Source organism: Molothrus aeneus, chromosome 11 (genome assembly GCF_037042795.1).
Source record: "Molothrus aeneus isolate 106 chromosome 11, BPBGC_Maene_1.0, whole genome shotgun sequence".
NCBI lineage: Eukaryota > Metazoa > Chordata > Aves > Passeriformes > Icteridae > Molothrus > Molothrus aeneus.
Genome location: NC_089656.1, coordinates 13272042 through 13287712, shown reverse-complemented (window position 1 = coordinate 13287712; position 15671 = coordinate 13272042). Strand labels below are relative to the sequence as shown.

At 53.0% G+C, this 15671-nt stretch overlaps 2 protein-coding genes across 6 annotated transcripts in view; both read right to left on the bottom strand.

Annotated features, from left to right (window-relative positions):
• Positions 1-225: 225 nt before the first annotated feature.
• Positions 226-8751, bottom strand: SLC12A3 (solute carrier family 12 member 3). 2 transcript variants are annotated; one of them, XM_066557589.1, is made up of 26 exons: positions 8310-8751; positions 7964-8047; positions 7660-7735; positions 7442-7537; positions 7155-7294; positions 6835-6945; positions 6534-6645; positions 6237-6367; positions 5894-5978; positions 5429-5583; positions 5006-5113; positions 4647-4770; positions 4449-4550; positions 4198-4353; positions 4021-4120; positions 3489-3600; positions 2798-2938; positions 2510-2616; positions 2286-2368; positions 2035-2103; positions 1757-1861; positions 1467-1578; positions 1085-1171; positions 859-994; positions 681-748; positions 226-388 (listed from the first exon to the last, which is right to left on the bottom strand). In XM_066557589.1, the coding sequence occupies exons 1-26, from the start codon at positions 8676-8678 to the stop codon at positions 247-249; spliced, it is 3111 nt and encodes a 1036-aa protein (XP_066413686.1). In that variant the 5' UTR covers positions 8679-8751; the 3' UTR covers positions 226-246. The 2 variants fall into 2 exon arrangements, with proteins under 2 accessions (XP_066413686.1, XP_066413685.1); XM_066557588.1 differs by having other exon boundaries at positions 1757-1858; positions 7964-8122; positions 8385-8751.
• A 1273-nt stretch (positions 8752-10024) lies between these two features.
• The window catches only part of NUP93 (nucleoporin 93), a 79078-nt gene continuing 73431 nt past the window's right edge, over positions 10025-15671 (bottom strand). For 3 of the 4 annotated variants that reach the window (XM_066557458.1, XM_066557459.1, XM_066557460.1), the window contains one exon: positions 10025-14880. In XM_066557458.1, the coding sequence (XP_066413555.1) occupies positions 14770-14880 (111 nt within the window). In that variant the 3' untranslated portion in view covers positions 10025-14769. The remainder of the gene's footprint in view (positions 14881-15671) is intronic. The other variant, XR_010784309.1, reaches the window with a different exon arrangement.

The following is a 15671-nucleotide window of genomic DNA, read 5'->3' as shown; positions in this document are numbered from 1 at the left end:
CTGGCTAAACCCAGGCCAGAGCAGTACCTGCACTGCAGGGCCAGCATTGCTGTTTATGGATGTACAACCTCCAGAGCCTGAGATGGGCCAAACAAGCGTTTGTAAAAGGGTGGCAGCTGTGCCTGGTGGGCATTTCCAGGGGGCTGGTAACCACGGTGCCTTCACTGCTCTCCCAGAGGAGCATGCTCCAGGATCAAAACTGGCCTGAAAAATTCACATCCCAAGTCATCAGGAATGCAGGAGGTTTTATTGGCAGTAAAAGGTCAACACGTTCTCTTGGTTTCCTCGTGTGAGGATGATGGGGGGTCTCAGGTCCTGAGAGAGGGTCTCGAGCCAGGCCATGTAGAGGGAGCTGGGGCAGCGGCCCTTCCTGCCGATGGGCGGAGTGCTGCGGCACAGCGGGGAGGGGCGTGAGCAGGGCCGGCACCCAGCCCGACACAGCCCCTTCTCAGTCCAGTGCAGGTTATTTCCCTAAAAAGGGGCAACACCACATCCTCCCACCCGACAGGACCCAAGCTGGAACCCTTGGTGTCTTCCAGGGGCTTTTCCCTGTGGTGCAGCACTCTCACCAGAGCATTAGGGTGTCTGTGCAGGACCTCCCCACCCAGGGAGGGGTGAACATCCTGAGGGATGATTCCCATGGGGCAAGAAATAGGCGTGAGGGCATTTCTGGCACCTACATGGCTATGAGTGCTGCATCCCGCGAGTAATCCTGCAAAATCTCATTCAGCCTCACTTGTCGGAGCGACTGTGGAGCAAAGAGCATCAAGAAACACAAAATAATGGTTTCCAGAAAGGCTACATTTTGTCTAAAAAGCAGGAGACCCTTTGCAGGAGCTCCCCTAGCACTGGTGCTACCTTGGCTCTGTTTTTATCGACCTCCTCATCAGAAATCTTCCAGGGACAGCCCTGTCTCATCTCATTCACTGTGGCCTCGTCTTTGAAGCCATCGTTCAGCCTGAAGGGAGCGATGAGTTCATCAAATCTCTTGATGCTGCAACACAAGCAGACAGTGCCAAGGAACAGTGTCTGGGCAGGTTTGGGGGCGCTGTGGGGGCACAGGGAAGGGAAGGGGGGTGGTTACTGCTCTGGCCGGGGTTTCTGGTTGATGTCAGGGAGGATGTGGACCTCATGGAAGCCAAGGCGGAACTTGCTCAGTAGAGAGACAATCCTAATGGAGGGAAAAGGACATTTCCCCAAAGTTAACAGGGAATGGTAGCTCTCTAACAGGGACCTGCCACAGCAGAGAACCCTGCTGCTGGCCTCAGTTTGAACTTTGGGTTTTCCCACTCTGCAGCCACATTAATTTCCAGAGAAATGAGGCAAAGCAGCCAGGTCAGAGCTCACAGATCCCATTATGGCAAAGCTGGGAGGGCTCAGCAGGATGGGAAGCAGCTTGTGTCACCAGCCACAGGACAGTGGCAGTGGCTGAGTGGCTAAGAGCTGCAGTGCCCACCAGCACTTACGCCTTCCTCTCCTCGTCCATCCTGTTGATCTGCCCGCCGACAAACACCCGGATTTTGCACTTTCCCCACCGCTTCTTGCGCCCCAGCAGGTAGGGGATGAGCAGCGTGAGACCTGGCCCCAAAACACCCAGTGGGAATGCAGCAGTGACCCCCAGGCTCACCAGTGCTTCCTTCCTTGGTGCCAAAGGCCAGGGATGCCCTGGCACCATTTGGCAGGACTGAGCCCTCCTGGGCACTGCAGTGGAGGTGCTGGGCTCACATTATCTGGACAGATGGAAGGTGAAGGTTACCTCCATCATCAAAGAGCCAGTAAATGTCAATGGTCTTCTTGCCCTGCTTGCTCTGGAAGATAGTGCTTGCCTGCTGCTCACTGGCCAAGGTGGTGGGGTCCACTGCTGGGGCAAGAGGATCCTGGTATCAGCAAAGGGCACCACCAGCCACAGATTAAAGGCATCACTTCTTCCTGGTCCCAGCCCTGCTCCTCAGGGCTTGAAACCCCCACCTTGCCTGCAAAATAATCCTCAGAGCTGGGGATGCTCTGGGTGCTCACAAGCCAGGATCAACCTACCCGTGCCTGGGGCTGCTCTGCTGCCAGTGCCATTCTCAGGGTGCTCTGCTGCCTCGAATGTGGGGTTAACTGAGGACGGAGGAGAAGAGCAAGGGCAGCACAGCAGTGCCTCACTGTCCCCATCCCCTTAGATCCCAGCACAGGAGTGATGTCCTGCCAGGACTGTGGCCTTTGTCTGGGGACATGGTGCTGGCTGGCACATCCCACAACTCCATGTCTCTGTGCATCCCTGGCCAACCAAAGCCACCTACCATGTGCCTGCAGCACTCGGGAAACATTCAGCCCTTCCTTCATCCGCATTAAGCACACGCCGTACTTGAAATCAAACGCGTCGCTGGAAGGAGGGAGGAGAAGGCAGTTAATGGAGGATGCACTCTCAACCCAGCTGGACCCTGCACGTGTGACTGCAGCCATCGGTGGGGCCACCACCAGGTGCCAGTGTCCCCAAGAGGTGGAGGAGCCAGTGTGGCCGTACTGCAGGATGCCCACGTAGTCCTCCAGGCTCTGGGGAGATGCCGTCCGCCAGTTCCTCTTGTAGCCCAGCACTAAGATGTTAGGTCTCATCTTCCCAAGGCCAGCAGCCTATGGAAAGATGTCCCCATGAGACCCCTCTGCACGGACAGACGGACACAGGTGGTGTCAGTCCACTCCATGGGGGAGCAACACAGGGGGGTGCCTACAGATCATGGAGGGAGGTCAGAACTCCCCCAAGCTGTGACAAAGAGGAGGGACCCTGCTGCTGGAAGGGCAGTGATGGCTGTACCTGGATGAGCATTTGGACACCACTTCTCAAATCCTCAGCCACCACATCCGTGTAGAAAGCCTTGATCTTCCTCTTCATTAGCCACTTAGTGTGGCCATCTGCCATCAGCCGTGACTCCGGCATCTTCTGCTTCCACGGGCCCTGCAGGAATCAGGAGCAGGAGCTCAGGCAGCCCCTTCCAACTACAATAAGTCTTGCCACCAAGAACTTCTAGCTCCTCTCTTCCCAAATCATTGGCAAGAGGTGGATGTAACCACTGCACACATGGGAGGTTGCAATCACAGCCAAGAAAGCCAGTGAATCCAGGGAGTCAACAGCCAGTGCACACAATCCCACCAGTCCTGTGGGAGCAGATGAGCTGGTTCTTACCGCACCCAATTGCTCTGGAGACCTCAGGGCTGCAGGACCCCCCTGTCCTCTGAGCAACTACTTCATCCTTCCAAATCTTCCGAAATTAATTGGCAAAGGGAAGCCATAAGCCCACAGGGACATCCTGATGCTTCACCAATACTGCTTAACAACTCAGAGGGGCTTCCAGTTGACACATTTCATCATCCAGCAGCACACAAGTGGGCACATTTCAACCTCCACCCTATATCCACCAGGATACAACTGGATTTCCCAGCCCACCACCCACTGGTGGCCAGAGCCCCCAGGACAAGGAACAAACCAGCTTCCGCAGGTGACTCACGATCAGCACGTTGCCACAGAGCATCAGGCTGAGGTTCTTGGTGAAGGTCCCCACAAAATCCACCAGTGCTGGGCGGAAGTTGGGTGGGCCAGTCAGCACCAGGCACTGCGGTCTGCAGGCAGGGGAAGAAGGGAGTGAGGAATAGTACTTTGGAGGCATCCAGCCCTTTTGGAATGAGCCATGTCTCTTCTCCCATGCTTGGCCAGTGGCAACTATAGGGAGCATCTTTAGAATGAGAAAATATTATGTGGCCTGAGGGTCCAGTCTCACTCTTTGGTCTTTTTATACCAGATGAGACCAATGTATCTGTGTCTGCCTGCCCCTGGAGAGGGCATGGTTTGCCCAGTTTCTACCTTACGTAGCACAGACAGGGGATTTTGGAGAAAGACACATTTTGCTGTAGCTTCTGGTTACTGAGGGTGGTGGTGAGGGCGTGGCCACGAGCATGATGCCTCCCTGGGATTACTGGAGGCAGGAACTGGCTCTTCATCCCACTCCCTCCATGCCCAGCGCTGCAATGAGCTGCCCTTGCCTGTAGTTCTTGATGTGCTCATCCACTTCACTCAGCCCCACTGAGTAGCTGAGGGCCATGTTGTAGGAGCTGGCTTGCATGGAGGAGCCCCAGTTGACATCTGCATGGGGAAGATGGATTAGCAACAGGACCAGACACCTTCTGGAGCATCACCAGTGCCAGGTTACCACCACCCACCCGGCTTTTTGTAGAGGACATATCCCAGGAGGAAGATGACGATGCCGAAGGCAATGAGGGCTGCCCACCAGGTCAGCAGGAACATGATCACCACTGAGACAGCAGCTCCAAAGAGTGCAGCCCACTTGCTGTAATACCGAAAGGATGGTCGCCAGCCTGCACGCAAACACACACACACAGAGCCGCTGCCGGGAGGGGGAGCCGCACCGGGAGCCGCCGCCGCAGGGCGCGGCTGGCGTGGCACAGCCCACCTGGGGAGTTGGTGATGGAGGCGTGGAAGCAGCTGAAGTTGATGAGGGCGTAGGAGCAGAGGAAGAAGTTGGAGATGATGGGGGCGATGGCATTGAGCTCGGCTGTGGGAGGAAGAGAGAGTGAGCTGTCAGTGGTGGAGACTGAGCCACCCCGCTGGTGGCAGGCTGCAGGAGGGTACTGGGGCAGCAAGCACCCACCGATGAGGATAAAGCCAACAGCAATGACATAGGTGAGCATGTAGCCACGGATAGGCTCGCTGTTCCTCCCATAGCCCTTCCCAAAGAAGCCGATGAGAGGATAGAGCTGGTCCTTGCAGAGACACTGCAAAGAGAGACACAGTGGGGACAGCAGGCTTTGCCCGGGACATGGGATGGCAGTGCCGTGGTGGCTCCTGCATGCGTAAGAGCAAGGGCCAAACTGGAGCCATGCCCTGTGTTGACAGCAGCATCCTCCTTGCCCCAGGGCTGCTCACGGATGCAGAGCCCTGCACTAAGGAGCACCAGCCACTACTGAGCTCAGGGAGAGGAGCTGGGGTGTGCAGACACCACCCCCTCACCTGGAAGACTTTGGGGGCTGAGACAAGGCAGGCCAGTGCTGAGGAGAGGGTAGCACCAAAGATTCCTGCTGTAATGAGGGGGCCAAATCCAGACACCATGCTCATGCTCTGCATGAAAACCAGGGGATCAGGAACCCCAGCATCTCTGGTGCACCAACCTCCACCACAACCCTGAGGGATTTCCAGCCCCAGGCCCCATCCTGCTGCATTTCCTTTAACATTATCCAGGCAGCAAAGTCCAGCCACATCCAAAAGCCCACTGCCTGGTGCCTTCCTGTTAAAAAATGGCTGTTTCAAGAGCATGGGTGCCCCCCAGGATGGCAGGGAGGTGCCAGGCATGCAGCTGCCCTGGGAAAGCCATCCATTGCAGCACAAACCTGGCCAGGAGCAGGAGCAGGGGCTGGCCATGGTTCTGAGCAGTACCTGGTAGTAGTTGCTGAGCCCATATCGGCAGCTCTGCTGCTGGGCACAGGCAGTGAAGTTCCAGCCGAAGCTGCAGGCCAGCCCCTCGCAGCCCGGCGAGCCCACGGCCACGCTGTCATTCAGGCTGCCTGAGGCATCTCGGACCACACAGGCACCTGGGGGGACACACAGGGCTAGAGCAGGGCTGGCACCTCTCCACGGTTTCAGGAAGCCCAGCCCCACATCCCATTGCCTGTGACAACTCCCAAGTCCCTGCCATGGGCTTTGAGCAATGCCAGGAGCTCCACTGCCCACCCAGGATGACTTTGCCCCAGATGGGGGTAAAAACAAGGTCTGGCACCTGTGGCACTCACACTGGGATATCAATGCCAGTGTCCACAGCTTGCTCCTGGCTCCTACGCACCTGCATCCTCCCAGGCCACCCATTTTGGGTAGGGGCCAGCCCACCCACCCAGGCCCACTTACCAATGGTAGCAGAAAGCACCAGGTAGGACATGGTGGTCCAGAAGATGGCCATCAAGGTGCCCTTGGGGATGGCCACGGCAGGATCCTGTCCAAGGGAGTTGCAGAGATTTGTAAGACAGCTTTCCAGCAGCAGTGCTAATGTAGGCAGCTTATTTGTGGCTGCTGTACAGGAGGAATTTTAATTCACTGTATCACAAAGCCACAGAGCATCTCCTGGCTGAGCCCAAAGTTTCCATAAGAAATAAAACAAAGTCCAAGGGTTGGATCAAAATGAAAGCCACAGGGGAAAAAAGGGCTTGAGCCCTGATAAACACTGGCTCAGGCAGCAAGAGTCACAACCCACCTTCAGGTCACCTGAAATGTTGGCCCCAGCCAGGATGCCGGTTGCAGATGGGAAGAAAATGGAAAACAAGCCAAAGAAGGAGCCCTCAGGTCCACGCCAGTTGGGCACAAAGTTCTGAGCAAAGATATCAGCTGGGGACAAAGCAGAGGAGAAGCATTTGAGGCCTTTTGGGTACTTTTTTCCTGGCTGAAGCACCTCAGCACTGGCTGGGTGCTCTCCCCAAACTGCAGCAAAGAGCCAGGCTCCAGAGATGCACTTGGACCTGCTGAGTGCAACCCCAGCCTGTGGCGGACCCACCTCGGTAGCTGAAGAAGCCCTTTGCTTGCTTCTCAGCAGTAGCTGGGATCACTGTCCCCACCAGGTAGTTAATGAAGGAAACCAGGATGACCAGGAAGAACAGTATCTGTGCCTGCCAGACCAGAAAGAGCCAGCTGAAGGATTGGGTGTTTGGGCACAGAAAGAGTGAAGAATGCATTAGGGGAAACCCATGCCCATTATTAGGAAGCTACAGGCATCCTCTGCTCCTCAGATGGCTGGTGGCCAGCAGGGACAGCTCTTATCAGCCCAGGAGAAAAATGTGAGCAGGAGTGAGGGTTACCTTGGCCTCCCATTCCATGCCAGCCAGGGAGATGCCCAGCAGCACCGTCACAGTGATGACCCCGATGATTCGGATGTCATTGGTGGGGTCCACGATAAGGGAATTGTGCTCCTGAGGAAAGGGAGCTACTTACAACATGGAAATAACCCTCTTCCTTACCAAACCACTGGTTTTTCTGTGTTATAGCAGCCACTGTTTGATTATCAGTGGTCCAATGATAATGCAAATATTGATAATCAACACAGGTTGTGCAAGGAGAAGGTGGGGATGGTAGGGTGGGGGGGCATTGGGACCCAGAGGACAGAGAGCTGCTCCCTTACCTGCAGCAGGTCCCGGACAGTTTCAGCAAAGCCCACTGTGTGCATGGCCACAGCCACAGCGTTTGCAAAGGCAAAGATCAGCCCGATGGAGCCGCCCAGCTCTGGCCCCAGGCTCCGCGAGATGAGGAAGTAGGTGCCTCCTGAGGCAGGGAACACCCCATGGCATTACTGCTTCCCCCACGTTTTTGGGATTCCCCCACACTTCACAGCCCATGCCAGCAGCTCACATCCATGGGGCAGCCCCAGGATAAAGAGATCCCTGGAGTGGCTGGGAAGGAACACACTACCTGACTTCACTTTGCCATTGGTGGATATGGCAGAGATGGACAAGCCGGTTATTGTGGTCACTGTCACAGACAGGAGGATGATGAGCCACGTCAGGGCTGTGGGGAAAGGGCATTGCTTCACTGCTGTATCCCCCCAGCCTTCCCTAGAGTCCCACCACCCCCAAGGTGATGATGGGCCCAGTGCCACTGTCCAGCCCATGGTGAACCACAGCACCCACCGATTCCTGCCTGGGCGGTGATCCAGGGCAAGCGCAAGTAGAGGATAACTCCCCAAATGTTCAGCATGCAGCGGATCTGAGGGGGACAGAGGGGACCTGGCCATCAGGGCATTGACACCTGGGGATGGCCAAACCATCCAGTTCTGCTGCTCCTCAGAGAAAACCACCCCACCGAGGAGGGCAGGGAACTGCTCAAAGCACGTGTGCTTGCAAAAATATAGACATTGGGGAAAAATGCAAAAGGGTAAAATGCTTACGAGGTAGGAGGGCAGGAGGATGCTCGTGGGGGATGGGTCACACTCACCATGACACCCTTCACCCAGCCAAAGCGGACAGGTTCGGGCTCGGAGTCTCTGCCTGGCTCCCCTTCTGCCTCCTCCAGCCCAGCCTCCGGCCCAGCCTCTGGCAGGCCATTGCTGTGCTGCAGGTCCGACACCGGCATGCGAAGGCGGCCCGGGTCAGGCTGTGGGACGAGGGGAAGGTAGGTGAGGGTGGACTTCAGGCAGCTGTCTCTGGAGGCAATGCTCTGGTTGAGCACACAGCTGGAAACAGCTGGATTCTCTGGCTTCTCTCAGGGCCTTCTTGGGGATATGCAGTCGGCACAGCACCAGTAACAGCACCAAGAGGCAGGAGACAGAGTGACCCACCACAGACGCTTCACAGGGACCAGCAGCATGGCCAGGGGATGCCAGAGATGCTATGGGTACAGCCAAGCCCCCTGTTACCTTGAGGATGGAGTGCAGGTCAGCCAGCGAGGGCCTGCCCTTCCTGGGGTCGCCCACCCCCTTGCTGTTGGCATAGTGCTCATAGGCTGGCACCACATCCACTGTGTTGTAGCCGAAGGTCCTGGTGCAGAGGGTGCTGCTGGACAGCTGGGTGGGCTGGACACTGTCACAGCTGGACCCCTCAGTGGGTGTGTAGGGACCCCGGCCCCCCTCCTCCATGCCCAGGAAGGTGCTGATGGTGAAGCGGCCGCTGCAGCGGGCCGGGGGCAGATCTGGGATGGGCAGCTCGGCCATTGCCCCTGCCCAGCAGCCTGCCAGGGGGACAGGGTGGAGAGGGGCTTGCCGGCTTTATACCCCGCAAAACCGGAGCGAGGTGACCGGCACACACCCACCACTGATGCTAATAGAGGAAAGGAATCAGCTGGAACCACCCCGAGCTGGTCAGGGGGAAAAAAATAGCTGGAAGGGATACCAAAACCACCATAATGGGCATCACTGCCTCCCAGCGCTCGATGGGGGCAGCGATAACGGATTTGAGATTAAGTCCCAAGGACAGATCAGCAGAGAAATGCAGCGCTGAATTTGCCTCCGGCCCCAACCCAGGAACATTCAGTTCACAGGGATTTATTATGGAAAAAGGGAGCAAGACTCCCACGCACCCTCGCCCTTCCCTGGGATACTGCCCCAGACCCGTCAGATCTCGTAAATCATCCTGGCTGGTCTCCAAGATGCCGCCTGTGGCATTGAGCTGGGCCGGATGTGGGGAGGGGAACGAGGCCTTTATCTCACAGTGAAACCAGGGGGAAGGGGGGAGTGTGACATCAAGGGATCTGAGGGATGCTCCTGCTGGAACTCAGATTCCAGGCTGCTGGAGAAGACAGGGTGCACAGAGGGGTGTAAGTCTGTCTGTGCTTGTCCAGGGCTGGGAGCTGGCAGCTCTCAGTACCAGGCAGCAGAGAGGCCCATGGTCCCACAGCCCCCTTCCCCTCCAGACCCAGGGACAGGGTACCAGTGAGCCCCCAGGGCTCAGAACCGGCCCCAGTCCCATCCCTGAGTCAACAAGCCACTTAAACCCTTGCTCCCATCACACAAAACAAGAGCTGAAGCTGTGTGGCAGTAACCCCACAGCCACAGGAGGCGAGGACAGGGGGAGGGATGGGCGCTTGTAACACTCCCCAGCCCCTGTCACATGTGCCACCAAAGCAGTTACAGATAAGATCAGCAAAGACAGCAAACAAGGCCAGCAATAAAATTCGAGGGCAGCCCATTGGAATTTCAGCTCCGTGTGGCTTTGCAAGTTAATGGAAAATTGGGCCTGGCTGCCGAGGTGCCTCTGGCTGTCTTTGCATTCACACACAAATTTTGACCTATTTTTGAGGACTTGCTCCAGCCCCCTTGTTTGTGTGAGGGCAGACGGCTGTGATCACCAAGCCCTGCGCAGCCGGGGGAAGCTGAGGGCAGCAGCCCGGTCTGCATCCCTGCTCAGCCCTCGCAGCACTGCAGAGCACCTCGGAGCCCAGAGCAGGGACAAGGGCGAGGTGGGGATGAGGAGAGAGCCTCACCCCAGAGCACCTCACACAACAACCTCCACAAAGTGGACACCAGCTTCCTCTCACAACAGATGCACCAGCAGACTCACACCCAGCAGAAGTGGCTTTATTTTAGAACCTCACTGTTTCATCAAAACCGCTGATTTGCCCAAAGCAGCACAAATCAGTCAGTCCCTTAAGTGGGGGGTCTGTTAAACACAGCACAGTCAGAGATGCTCCGGAAGACACAGGAGGGCTCCAGAGGCGGGCGAGAGCGAAGCGAGTGGTATGATGCAACCCTGGTGTGGTGAAATAGCCGGATTGTAGGAAGCGCTTGCCGTCGGCCTGATTCACAACACCAGCTGCAGCAACAATACCGGGGCAGCGGCGGCGCTGGGAGCTGCGGCAGGGAGGGAGCTCTGCAGCCTCCCCCCAGCCCCTCCACTCGCATGAAGAGGCGCCGAGTTGTTTCTGCAAGGCTTTCCCTCACTTCCAGCCGATCCCCCAGTTTGGTCTGGATGTTAAATGCATCAAATGAACCCAAAATCGAGTCAAGCAGAGCATGGTGCAGTGCATCACATTACACAGCTTCTTTAAAAGACTGCCTACGTGTTACATTCCAAAAGGCTTTAATGAAGCTTTAATTGGCCCGTTTCCATCCCTGTGGAAGAGGGAACCTACCCTGAGTGACACAGGACACACGAACGATGCAGGGGCTGCTCAGCACTGCAAACCCTCTGTGCAGAGCAGACTCAACTTATCAGCACCACAGCAAAGGAAGCCTGTGAACAGAAAAGAGATGGTTATTCAGCCAGCTGCCAGTAACCTTTCCCAGTGGGAACACACAGGTCATCTCCCATCTCTTCCACACACCATTTCCATCTTTCCAACTTCAAACCCGGAGAGAAAGAGGACAAAAATGCTGGTACAGGGACATGAATAGAGGCAGTATTTGAGTGCTGTCCCACCCCAGGGACACGGAACTGGAATTAACAATATCCTCTTCTTCCAGGCTGGAAGGAAAACATTTTGCTTCTTTGATAGGCTGGGGTGACAAGGGTTAGGAGAGTAACAAAACCAAAAGAAATTAATTAATTTTTTCTGAACACAATTCCTTCAGCTCCTGCAAGGAACAAGGTCCAAGCAGTGTCTAAGACAAATGCAGTAGTAGTAGGAAATGGTGGTGAACAGAGAAGCCACCTCATTTCGCAGATCTACTCCAGCCAGACGGTCTGGAAAACATACTGAAAAATCAGATTGAGATGCAGAATCTGCATTGAGCAGGGAAATCCAAGCAAAGGCAGAGGAGTAGGAATGTAACCCGTAGGCAAGTACCCTGACTTTGGCCAGCATACTCTGGGGTAACGGTGAAAATACTTGAAAGGATTCATTTTGTTATCTGGACTAGAAAAACCTCACAGAGACAGCTGAGAAGACAGGACTGACACCAGCTTTCTGACAGTGTTTAGGCCATCAAGGCACATTTCATCAGTGCCACTTCCCACAGGAGCTTACTGTCTTCCCTTAGCTCAGTGTAGTTTTTACCAGGTTAACCCTGGGCAGAACTTTTAACTAATTTTTCCCTACTGGGCTGGTAACATAGAGCAGAAGTTTACAGAGAGTATTTCTAGATTTCCCTGCAACTCCCCTGTAAATCCAGACCACCTCACTCAGCCCTTGGTCCTTGGAGGAGGTGCAGCTCTGGGAGCTGCTGTGCTGGAATTGCAGCATGTGTGGATGTTTCAGAACCACACAAACTGTGGGGGACAGACCTGGAGACTGCCTGCCTCTGCTGCATCCACACCAGAACAAGATTATAACACACCCTCACAGCAAACACCTTTCCACTTTTTCCTCTAATCTCCTGCAGCAACACAAGCTTCAGCTGTATTTGACTCAAACCAATGAGTCACCCTTGGAATGCATCTCATCTACCTGGAGGAGCTTTAGTGCCAGGGATTAGTCTCAAGGTAAGAAAAAGCAGATGGAATTATCCTGAACTTAATTTGCGCTTGCTTTGTATATAAAGAGCAGAGCTCCACTGACTTAGAGAAGATTTGTCAGTTTTTATTCAGAATTAATTCAGCTCAGATGAACATCCTGGCTCTGCTGCACACTGCACTACTCCCTGTTGTAAAGGGAGTGCATGGTGACACCACCATTGAACAGGCTACACCAAACAAAAGGCATGAGTTTAGTGACACCCCAAAAAACCCTTCCAGCACATAAACTATTCAGAAAAGGCTAAGCTTGTCAATTAGCAAAGTCAGAGTAATGGTGCAAAACCTGAGGGAGCAGAAGCTGATTGTTCTCTCCAGCAGAATAAGCACGAGGTGGAGGGAAAACAGGGACATCTGGAAAACCATGGGGGTGCCTTATTCAGCAAAGCACCAGGATGTGCATCAGCATCTACCTCAAAGCCCTTGAAGTCATGCAGAGGAGTCAGGTTTGCCAGAGCCAGGCTCAGGCACTGAGCTGGAACCTGCCACTCTGGGGAATGTGGGAAGATGGATGGGATGTAACATTCACCACCTAAGAAGAAATCACAGGGCAATTAACAAGTAATAAACTAACTCCAAATATCTGTGGCTCTTTCTGTTATACCCAAAATCTCTTATCTTGATGGAAATGGGGCTGGTCTTGCCCTTTTCAGGGTTAGTCTCGGGACTTGGACTCCCTGGGGTTTATTTCCCATCTGTCCTTTACAGAAGGATCATCTTGGATTTTGAAAGCATGAAATATTCAGTTTCTGATTTGCTTAAAAAGCAACCAAAGGCTGGAATCACAACCACTGGGCACAAAGAGAGGAAACTCTATACAGACATCAACTTTCCCAACACCCAAGAAGGCTGAGAAGCACCAGAAAGCACCTGCTATAGCCTCCTCGAAGGGCAGATGGAGAAAGGGTACTGTACTGCTTACAGAAGGTCCCCAGGTTCAACACTGGACATCAGAACATGCCAGGGAGGCAGCGTGATAGCTCTCCTGAGCAGGGGATGGGCAAGAGGCAGCAGAACAAGGTCCTGAAATGGCAGCACTAAGAGCTGAGCCTCAAAGGACTTCTGTTCCTGCATGAATGGCAGATCAGGGAGAGAGAATTACAGTGGGGAAGGTGGCCCTCACCCTTGCCAGAGTCCAGCAAACATTGTCCCTCTCTTGCTCAGGTCAGTGGTTGCCTGAGGACAGGTGCAGACTTGCCAGACTCTCTGTAGGGGAGGTGGTTTCATGCTGGGAGTAACTCAGGGACAGGCTGAGCACCAGCAAGGAGAACACAGGAGCAGGATCATCCTGCAGGACTGCATCTGGGGCAGCCCTGGCCCCACCACCTCTGTCCACAAACAACAGGGAAGGTTCCTGTTCTCTAGGGAATGGGATCAATTCTTACCTGAGATATGCCAAGAAGCATTTCCACACAAATATACCAGAAATGTTGACAGGCAATACAGCTTTCCACACTCACCTGTTGACAAGTTTGTTAGGCAATTCCAGGCCACTCCCACCCCAAATAACTCCTTGGTAACTCACCAACTCCCCTTTACCTGCAGGGTGTTGTCCAGGTCTCCCTCAGCCTTCAGTTGGGACAGTCCTGGCCATGCTAGAGGAGCACTCCATGCTGTACACAATCCCTAGCTCTATCCTCTGAGACCCCAGCAGCTGGTTTGCTAATGCCCAGAGACATGGACTGGATGGCTGGCAAGCCCTTTGCTTCCTGTCCAAAGGGTGGACAAAACTTATTCTACAACATTTCTGGTGAAAAAAATAATTAGGAAAATTGTCATCATGTCAGTCAGACATTCCTCCATCCCAGTAAACAAAGACATTGCAAAATGGAGATGAATTCTCTCCCATGATAGCTGTTAACATACAAAGGCTGAAATCAGCCCCTGCATTTTGCTGCCTGGTCTGCATTCCAAATGCCACATGTTCTCATATCCCAGTAACACAAGAGGGTGAGACAGCAGCAGGGGAGCAGCAAGAGTAACCACCAACATTCCTCCCATTTTTTTCAAAGATAGGCAGTTATATTAAAACTAAAAGTTTCTACTGTAACATGCTCCTTGGGCTTTCACTCATTTAATTGTAGCTCAAAACACTTAAAGGTAACCATTTTTAAAGCCCTTTGCTTTTGTAGGGCTCACATTTCCTGCTAAACCAACAGTAACATCCACCCACACCCAACACAGCCTCACCTGGGCCTCTCTGGTTCAGCTTCCTCACTTCTGGTGAACTCCACAGGGGCCCACTTGGAATGCAACTGACTAAAATTCACATGCTGCTCACAAAAAACTCTCCTACCAAAAGATACCTGTTTCCAACCCAGCTGTTCCTGCAAAAGCTTCAGCAGAGCTCCAGGGCTGTGAGCCCTTGGTTCAGCACAGGGGTCTGTGCAGCACACAGAGCAGCAGCCACACGAGACAACAGGACAGACTGATGGCAGTGTGTCACAGGGGGCACTGGGGCATCAGACACATTTTCAACACTTAACATGCACCCAAAACCCCCTAAAGTTTCTCAGCTGTAAGTACATTAAGCAATAAATCAAAGTTTTCTTCTCCATTTCCTCTTCTGCTATAAAATTCCATGTTCCTGTCCCTACTGCAGAGCTATGACTTCTTTTTCTGCATAGCCTATTAACTAATTAAGAATTTCTAAATGCAAACCAATTGAAAATAAAAGTAATAAAAACATAAAAACACAAGAATCAGTGAAAATTAAAATGTCAAAAACAAATATCAAAACCAAAGAAATTTATTTGTCAACAAAAATACAGAATACAAAATGACACTGGTCCCATGGGCCCTCTGAACGTACTAAAGACAGGCACAGGCTGCTGCACCCCAGCCAAAGCTGCTCTGCTAATTCATAAGGATCTCCATTTGCACCAGTCTTGCATTCGTGTCTCCTGATGTTCTGTAAGGGATCATCCCAGCAAACATTATCAGCGCCCGAGCCTGAGACTGAAGTTGCTAAAAAAGAGAAAAACAAAGTACAGTTACTTTAGTATAAAAAAAGATACCATACAACACTCTTCAAACAAACACATGTAATCTTTTTATCTCAGAGCTGCTCTCTAGAAAAGGAGCCTCTGCATTTCGAAGAAAATCCAATTATTCCCTTTTCCAACCATTAAAAGCATGTCAAGTTACCCTTTTGCTTAAAAACTAATCCCGTCTTATTTGAAAATACCCAAGAAAAAACATTTTCAGCAATGTGGGGCTTTGTTGTACTGCAGCAATCTTGTAATTTCTGCATGAACTGGGCTTTCCCAGGGCAACAGGATTCCTTGCAACCTTACAAAACACAAAGTTGATCCTGTTGAAATGCAGCATTAATGTTCTCAAAGCAGAGGCACTGGAAATGAATCAGAGATGCCACACACACCTGGAGATCTCCAACATCACCCTGCAACATAGCAATCTGCTCAAAGGCTCTTCCTGCCAATAACACAACACAAGCAGAGGCAACAAGCCCACTCAGACCTTTGCCCAAAGCAACCAAATCCCTTCTTGCACAGCAGAAGACTACAGAACTACAGAACAGCTGAAGGATTTCATGAATAATTTGTTTCACTTGTTAAAACTGTTATTAAAGTAAAAGGAAAGTCATTCCAATAACTGCTAGGAGTCAAGAGAATAGAGAAAACCCCAATCTTTGTAGAAAGCTGTTCAGACTGCTTTGATTGCTAACAGGTGTTTCTTCTTAAATATTAAGCGTCTCAAAATTACTGTACTGGAAGATCCAACTGTTGAAATCCTGC

Excerpts from the sequence above, each read along its gene's own strand:
- SLC12A3 (XM_066557589.1), bottom strand. The coding sequence starts at position 8,678 with ATGGCCGAGCTGCCCATCCCAGATCTGCCCCCGGCCCGCTGCAGCGGC. Across the intron at positions 2,617-2,797 it reads GTGTCCAAATGCTCATCCAG|GCTGCTGGCCTTGGGAAGAT; the intron begins GTACAGCCATCA and ends ATCTTTCCATAG. Across the intron at positions 1,862-2,034 it reads CAGAGCAGCCCCAGGCACGG|CAGTGGACCCCACCACCTTG; the intron begins GTAGGTTGATCC and ends CTCTTGCCCCAG.